Below are 8,995 nucleotides of genomic sequence, written 5' to 3' on the forward strand. Positions count from 1 at the left end.
CAGGTTCTTTTAAGAATACCATTCTATGCTTTGTCCGAAATTTGTTTGTACTTGGCTCTCGGAATAACGAGTATCAATAATAAGGTGCAGATTGTTATGTTACAGACATGACCAGTATGACAAAGAACATTACAGACTACGCTAATTCGAATGGAACAGCGCTCACCTAGAATTGAGACCTCTTTGCGCAAGTTTATCTAACGTTACGTTACGTTACGTTTTTTTCAGTGTCACAGCAAATTTGTCTAGACAAACTGCCAGACAGAGATCTGTACCTGTTTCAAGCTCCGGAAATGGCACATTCAGACACCGTGCGCGTTTGAGTAATTTAGAACAATGCTGTCTTTGAAAACAAACGTACCAAAAGAATGTTCTGCATTGTTGTTCAATTAGACTGTGTGTTCAGATACCAACCACTTCGCTTAACTGTTTTGATCTTGTCACGTACGTACTTTAAAAACAGTCAAAATACTACGTCATAGGAATGAATTGGAAACACTGCGAATTCATTGATAACATTGATATAAATAGTGAAGATCTGTTGTTCAAATTCCATCACTCCAAATGAACCGTTTAAGCTATCTAGTGGTGTTCACCGCGGTGATCGTCGGATGCTGGGCCCGCTACCATGACTACCGTCTCCCGGTCAACGGAACGCGTGGCGCACCGCACTTTGCGACTCAACCCAGCTCGGAAGTGGGCAAACGCCATCGGAACTACAAGCACGGGGTGAACCGGTCCCATCCGTTCGAGCTGGGCATGGGCTACTACTACCAGATGGACATCATGCTGAAGCCGGATGTGGCCGAAAATGCGGTGCCGATCGTCAACTCGAACATTAGATGGCCCGGCGCAGTGGTTCCGTACGTCATCGCGAACACGTTCTGTAAGATTTTTTGTTTGTTTTGGCGACACTGAAATGAATCCAGTTGATTGATTTTGCAGCTGCGGCCAACAAGACGATCATCACCACCGCTATGGCGCAATACGCTGCCAACACGTGCGTCCGTTTCGTGCCACGAACCACGGAGGCCACCTTCGTTACGATCGACAACACTGCCACCGGTTGTTGGTCGTACGTCGGCAGAAGCTTGAACAACAGTTACAACCACGTGAACCTGCAGGTACCGAGCTGTATCAGCACCGGCACCGTTGCTCACGAGCTGATGCACGCGCTTGGATTCTACCACGAGTTTACCCGCCCGGATCGTGACAGCTACGTCAGCATCGATATGGGAGCACTGGATCCGAAGTATCAGACAAGTAATTTGGCCGCAATTGAAAATGGGAATCTTGATCTGAACTTTTAATATCTCAATTTCAGCCGCATTGGCAAGCTGGCAGCAAGCCAAACGTTGCAGTACGGTATTCCGTACAACTACGGTAGCGTGATGCACTACTCCAAGTGGGGAGGAGCTGTTAGCTATAACAGACCAGTGATGAACAACTTGGTAAGGAGCTGATATTCCTTTTTTCTGAATTATTTCCCATTGATCGGTTATACTTCTAAATGCAGAAACCCTGGACTGGAGACTTTGGCAACAAGGTCGGTTTGGTAGCCACAGATATACAGTCCATAAAAACGATGTACTCGTGCCCATAACGATGTTCTGTGGTAATGATTATGATGAGTCACCTATCTTAGTCTACTCGACTTAAACTTTTATTTAATCATTGTATTTGGGAGACTTTTTTTAGCTTACGAAATGTTCCTTCAGTGAAAACAATTCGTATTACCAGAAATCAATACAAACTATTTTGGATGAAAAAATAAAGACGAAAATAGAATAAAACAATAACTTTTTTCTAATACAAACATTACAAAAAACTCGCAAAATGTTGTTCTGAAACCGAACATCGAGTGCTGTTTTCCAACTCGAACCCGTTTGGACCGCTGGAGGTTACACCTCTACAAAAATGGTCAAAAAGCTGAAAAAACCCGCCATGGCAACCGGAACCCACCCAGCAACTCCAATCTCACGCTCGATTGTGTTACCATGATAACGCCTGAAAACGTTGCGATGTCAGTGGTTTCCTTCCCGATTTTTTTTTCACCAGCTCATTTTTTATTTCGTACTCTCAACGTGTGAATGTGTGAATGTGCCATACCCACCACGAAATGTCAACAATTGTACTCGAGAGGGTGTGAATTAAATTGAATTTTATCATTTCCACTGGCGGAAGGCTAGGTACGGTGGTGCCTACAGACAGTTTGAGAAAAATTCAATTAAAAATCTATTTTTAAGCGAAAATGAACTCACACGCGACGTCAATGGCCATGTTGACAAGACATGTCGAATTTACACAGCAGTACACATCCACGCGGGACGTTTTATCAGGTCTAGACCTGTCACACGTTTACGGTGTATGGCGTGGCGTTGAGAACCTTCCGGCAGCAGCAACTACCTCGACGGGGAAACAAATTAAGCGCTTCCGCAAAACATAAACAATTTCGTCTGCTTCGACATAACCTCAAAAAAGGTCCCACTAATAAGGACAATCGCAAGGCATTTAAACATTTTCCCACCGTTTCTTCCTTCGTGAGGTTGGAACTGATCTAGTAGTCCCACCCTCGTAAAAATGACGCTGTCAAGGAACAAGGAACAGGGATGTATGGGATTCGTTTCCTTGGAAACGAAGAGATATGCTGAGAAGTCAACTCTCCAGATGGTGACGAGCACGGCGTCGGGCGTCCGTGTGAACCTGCGGCTGAACTATATATTTGCGTGCCGTGACTTGAGTGAACTGTTCCGCTTTCTTCCCGCTTTAGAAGTGCACTCTGAACTGAAATCAAATACAATTTGTATTTGCACACTCAACCCCCGGTCCCTTTTTCGTTTGACACTTTTTGATTGGTTGGTCAAAGTGAAACTAAAAACTAACTTAATCCACTTAAGTGGTTGGTGCCTTCCTCACTCTTTACTAACTATTCTGGAGTTTTCTTTGAAAAGGACCAATAAACCAAATTTTCAGTTTTTGCTTTTTGGGTGTTTTTCAATACCCCTGACTCAAGGCGGTTCTAAAAACACCCAAAAAGCAAAAACTGGAAATTTGGTTTATTGGACCTTTTCAAAAAAAAAACTCCAGTATTGGTGATTCGATGGGTTTAGCCACAAATATCATTGTGGTCATAACTCGAGACAGGGTTGCCAGATCTTCAATGTTTTGGACTTGTTGGAAAGGTCTTTCGACTACCTACCTGGTTGGATGATGGATCCGGATATAGTTTTTATACATGTAAGTGAGCTACGGCCTCAAAAAAGTACATACATAACACATAAGTGGTCATACCTCGATACAGGGTTGCCAGATCCTTGATGTTTTGGGCTCGTTGGAAAGGTTTTATGATTACCTAATCAACGGAAGGTTGGATGATGGTTCCGGATATAGTTTTAATACATTTAAGTGAGATCCGGCATCAACAAAGTACATAAATATCACTTAAGTGGTCATAACTCGAGCCAGGATCTTCAATGTTTTAGACTCGTTGGAAAGGTCTTGCGATTACCTAACCAACGATGTATATCATGACGATATTTGAATCGATTTCCGGTCACTTATCCAACATCCGGAAAATATAAAAACACATTTTTATACATAACTTTTGAACTACATATCGAAACTTTCTAAAAATCAATAGGTACGTATGAGACCTTAAACCAAATTTAATTCAACTAGTTTGACCAAAATCGGCTCATCCAATGCTGAGGAAACTAAGTGAGAATTCAGGTCACACACACACACATACACATACACACACACACGCAGACATTTGTTCAGTTTTCGATTCTGAGTCGATAGGTATACATGAAGGTTGGTCTACGAGCTTTCTGTGAAAAGTTCATTTTTAGAGCAGGATTATAGCCTCACTGAGGTAAGGCTATAATCCTGCAAAAGCTATAATGGAAGGCAAAAGTGACAAACTGTCACTTTTTACACGGCGCTTTTGCACACTATCAAAACAAACGTTTGGTTGTGTATGTGAACTCCGTGTAAAGGGGGTGTCAAACTAAAAAGTGGCTCCGTTTGTTTGACAACAGTTGGTGTCAAACCATCGGGGTTTGAGTGTATTTAAATACAGTTAAGACTCAATAATCCGAAACCTCGATTATCCGAAGTTTCGATTATCCGATTATCCTCGGATTATCAAATCATGGAAAGAAATGTTTAAAATTTTCTAAATTTAAGATTCCTAATTCAACTATCAAAAACAATTTTATTGTGAGGACTTCGAATATTTGAGTCTGAACTGTACGTCATTTTGTCGTGATTGTGCTATATTGTCGCACGTCGCTTTTTTACGTTCCGGAAAAAACGTTTTTAATTTTGACAAGATTTCTTTATCGAGGTTTTGAAACAAAATTCAATATTAACTTTTGTTCAATTTTCAAACATTCTCATTCTGGGTGTCTGACATCCAATCCCGTGTGCAAGGATCACCGGTGGCAACGGACCACAGCAAACCCAACCACGGCCTGCTGCCAGGGTGCGGTTATCGATCGCTATGGGAACTTTTTCCACCCTCGTTCGGGAAACTGCCTTAACGTGGCATTCTTGCTTGCTCCTAACCTCAATCATTAAGTCAGCCCAGCAAAAGTGACTTAAACCTCAGCGGCTGATGGTGATATATTACGCAAGGATCAACCGGGATCTTCCCGTTGGAGGGGTCTCGCACTAATATGTTAATCATTTTCCGGTGCGCTATTCCGGTGTCGAATTTCTCGACCCGGACTGTTTTTTTTCTCTTCGAGTTCCTTCTTTGCTCAAGTGGTTGCATCTGAAGTGTTTTGCTGGTTGGTTTTGATGACAGACCTTACAAAAAGAGGGCTGACCAGATCAAGTGTCATGAGCTAAACGAAGGAGGCCAAGTTCACGCGCACCACCACGTGTAATGTGATCCTCAATTTGAGATTCGGTTGGGCAAAAGCCAACAAATTTCAATCGAAGCAATCCACAAATCACTGTTGTCACGGTTGATGTTCCCTCAAGATGAACTACCTCCTGCACCGCCAGCGCACTCCGGGCGCCGTAATCCCAGTCCCGGAAGAGCTCAAAGAGCTCATGTCCGAAATCAGCCGGGAAGTCCTGCGCGCGCAGCCACCAAGCCCGATCCACTTTATCGCGGACTACCTGGAGGCGAAGCTGGTGCGCCGTGAAAACCAGGTCGTGGCGAACCGGGTCGTCGACACCGTTCTGGACACCAGCCTGAACATTATCGAACTGCTGGACGAGCTGGGCATTGACAAGGCGGAGAAAGCCGAACGGGCGGTTGCGATGATCCGGGAGGCGTTCCGGAAGCACTTCCAGGTGCGGACTTCGGATGAGAGCTTGAGGGAAGCGTTCCGGGAGGCGGAGGTTCTGAAGCGGTTGGTTGATGAGTGCGGATTTACGGAACAGGAAGCGCTCAAGGCTGGGAAGGTCATTGAGAGGGCGTACAGGACGTACTTTTTGCGGAACGTGTACAAGGAGTATCATGGCCCGGCGGTGACCAGCGATTGGAAGGAAGCTGCGGAGCATACCTTGGGGGTCTACGCAGCCAGCGGAGCTACAAAGGAGGAGATGAATCGTGCTGTGATCAGGATTCAGCAGGCTTACAGGGCTTATTATTCGAAGAAGCGTCGTAATTTGGATCGAAAGGCCACAATTATTCAGCAGGCCGTCCGGAAGCATCAGGAGAAGCAGGTTACATCGGGGGTTTTGAACGAACTCATAGACGACGCTGTTGATCCCAAATTCCGGGCTCGCGAAGAAGTCCTGCGCATCGTAGACATGGTCATCACCGGACAAGTTGGAGAACCGGAAGAGAAGGAAAAGGAAGAAGCGGCCACAATGATCCAGTCGGTGTTCCGGGGTCGTCAAACCAGGAAGAAATTCGCCAACGTTGGGTGGGATTCCAGCCCAGAGCCTGGCCCCAGCAACACTGTTGAAGCTGACCCGGCGAACGATGACCTCGACGGGGCGGCCACTTTAGTTCAATCATTGGCAAGGGGTCACCTCGTGCGTCGGCAGATCCAAAAAGAACAGTCCGCCGCAGTCAAGATACAGGTTTGTCGGAATTCCACAACTTCCAGCAACTTGACCACTTTTATGTCTTCATTCCAGAGCTACGCCCGGGGCCACCTCGCACGCAAGCAGCATTCCCAGCAGGACAACTAATGCCTGCCCCAAAGGTCGTGGAAACCAACTCAGCCAAAATTTGAATTAATAAAATAGTTTTTCCTCGAAGTCATTACCCGCGGTGAAGATTCTCACGCTCCAGAAGCGCTGTTTGCTCGCGCGCGGATAAGATTTAATACCTTGAACTAGATAGTTAATCGTCGTCGTCTGTTTGTGTGTGCGCGAGGAGGGAGTCATGTCACCGCGTGAACATTTATGGTCATATCTCGGGAAAAGATGACTGCTTCATTGGCCGCGGCGTGGCAACCTTTCTCACTACAAGTAAGTAATGTAGCAATTCTTGAGGACGGTATGGACGCTAGAAGCTCCCCCTTGGTGGTCGGCAGTGTTGCCAGATATTTTCTGGGTTTTCACTAAGCCACCATCTTCAAACCTGGCAGCACTGCCGCTTACAATATCGCTACTGCTACCGCGGCCCAACCACTGTGAGAAAGAAATGGCCATAAATAATTTAATTACCATTTGGCCTGGGCTCGCTCGGCTGTCCATCTATTACAGGGCAGCGTCTTTTTGTTTCTTTCGTCCTGTTTGAAGCACTTTTTAACGACCTTTTTCTTCCAGCAGGGCTCATAAAGTTTTTCGCTTGTCGCGTTTTGGTGTCTTGTTTAATTATTTTCAGCCGCTACAAGCGCAACGATTCCGACTCCGAGGTTTGTCGTACTGTCAGAGTGTGGAATCTTTACCGGCGTGACATATTCCCAACGAAACTCGGGAGAGTAAGGTGTAACACCCCGAGAGGTCCAGCTGCTTGTTTGTGTTTGGAGTGCATTATGTGGGCTCTTGTACTTAGGCTGAAAAAAAAAAATGATCAAAGTTCATCTCTATGGGATGATGTGTTGCTTTTACGACAGGTTCCTGATAATTTTAAGCAGCTTGACTTTGGTAGGTGTGTGGCCAGATAGTTGAGGAATTTATTTTGATAAGATAAGTGAAAGCTTCATCGAAATGCATCTCCAAGCTTAAAAAAGAAATATCCAAGATAAAACAAGATAATCCCAAATAAAATTGTCCCAAACGCAGCGATTAAATTGCATTTAAAAAATATATCATAATCACACAAAATAAGCAGGATGTTTTCTTTAACCACAATGCTCGATTGACATTCTAATATTTGTTGAGCATTGAGCAATCATCTAAACCGCTGTTCTTCAGCCATCTGAATCTCGCGAGCCGTTTTGGCAATTTGCCGTTATAGCGCGGGCCGCATTTGAAACACAAGTTAAAGTTACTGTAACTTGAAAATTTGATTAGTTTTTTAGTTAAATTATGATAAACTTCTTTTATGCGCATTTTTTTTCATCTGATTTTCGAATGTGGTTAAATGTTTTGTAACTTTAAATTTTTCACAAATGTACTTCCATATTAATGTCTACTAATAATTTCACTTTTAAAATTTTCTATGCAATAGCAAAATCCGATGAATCGATGCTCTCTTACTGCTAAATTTTCATTTCACCTAGATTTGCGATTCAAGATTTTAAGGAAAGCTTTTATTTTTATTTTGGCAAATATATTTGGATTGAACTTTTCATTTTGCTTATTTTTACAATGTTTTTGTTATTTAATTTGAATGAATTTTAAAGCAGAGCGAGTTGTGGCGCTATAACCACGGCAAATAGTGTCCAGGGCATTCGTGGAAATACAATGTCCCATCCCAGAGGGTCCCGGAGTACCAAACCTTCTAAGCATGGTGCTCCCAACGAATACAACCAAATCTCGGAGCGTATGGTGGTGTGTCCCCACGCTTTTTCCTCCCCTGTCGATTCAGAATTGTGTTGTTGTTCGAACACTCAGTGCTCAAACTCAACCCAATTACGAGTCATCTCTGCGATACGGCTTTACGCAGTAGGCCTGGCCGCTTTAACGCTTGTGATGTTCCAATGCATTCCGATGCAATGGCGCACTACAAATGTTAATAAATGACAAGAAGGGTGCTAGGCGTCATCTAACCTACACTGAAATAAAAAAAAGTACACAGTTCCTAAATTCTAGGAATTTTGCCTCCTTTTCTTATTAAGTAATCTAGAAAACCCGATTACTAAATAAGGAAAGGAGCCAAAATTCCTAGAATTAAGGAATTTGGTATTTTTTTTTTATTTCAGTGTAAGGCACTCTCCAGGATCCCTTCGAAAGATTGGCTGCGCTAGGGTCTGATTAGATTAGATTAGATTAGATTTAATTTGAATGAATTTTAAAGCGAACATTTTAAGAATATGACATATTTCAATCACATTTTTTTTCTATGTCTATTAAAAAAACACATAAGAATTTTTCTCGAAAAAAAAATGATTATGATGTATTTGAAAATTAGCAAACAAGTATAATTTTATTTCTAAAGCATTACGACCTGTTTGGAAGAATTTCAAAGAAGAACTTTGTAAAAGCATCATCTTCATTAACCAAGCAGTGAGAGATGATAGACTGACAGACTTTTGAAAATTATGTTTGCTATCAGAATATTATTAAAAATACAAAAAATATGGTTTTGTTCGAACGCTCAATACGGAGCGTCCGATCGAGATGCTCTCTGTTGCTTTGGGTTCTTATAAGTCCAATGAAGGTCCTTACGCTAAAAAGTGACCACTTTGGACACTCTGGAACTGATTCTGGAGCATCTGGAAAAAGTTACGTAAAATCAAATTTTGATCACAGGAGGCTAAATAATCAAATTAGCTAAAAATGTTAAAAAAAAAGACAAGACGAAGTTTGGCGGGCTTAGCTTGTTATTTAAAAAAAAATATATTTTGCGTTTAATATTTTATCATCTAAAAAGAATATTGTACGGACAGCGTAACGATTATATTTATGCTTACATTCT

At 42.8% G+C, this 8,995-nt stretch overlaps 1 protein-coding gene and 1 pseudogene across 1 annotated transcript; both read left to right on the top strand.

Moving 5' to 3' along the window:
• The first annotated feature begins 348 nt into the window (after window positions 1-348).
• On the top strand, window positions 349-1,793 carry LOC120413076 (astacin-like; annotated as a pseudogene).
• A 3,130-nt stretch (window positions 1,794-4,923) lies between these two features.
• On the top strand, window positions 4,924-6,225 carry LOC120413075 (uncharacterized). Its single transcript, XM_039573777.2, has 2 exons — window positions 4,924-6,045; window positions 6,103-6,225. The coding sequence occupies exons 1-2, from the start codon at window positions 4,990-4,992 to the stop codon at window positions 6,154-6,156; spliced, it is 1,110 nt and encodes a 369-aa protein (XP_039429711.1). The 5' UTR covers window positions 4,924-4,989; the 3' UTR covers window positions 6,157-6,225.
• Window positions 6,226-8,995: the final 2,770 nt, after the last annotated feature.

This window comes from Culex pipiens, chromosome 3 (genome assembly GCF_016801865.2).
Source record: "Culex pipiens pallens isolate TS chromosome 3, TS_CPP_V2, whole genome shotgun sequence".
In the NCBI taxonomy this organism is placed as follows: domain Eukaryota; kingdom Metazoa; phylum Arthropoda; class Insecta; order Diptera; family Culicidae; genus Culex; species Culex pipiens.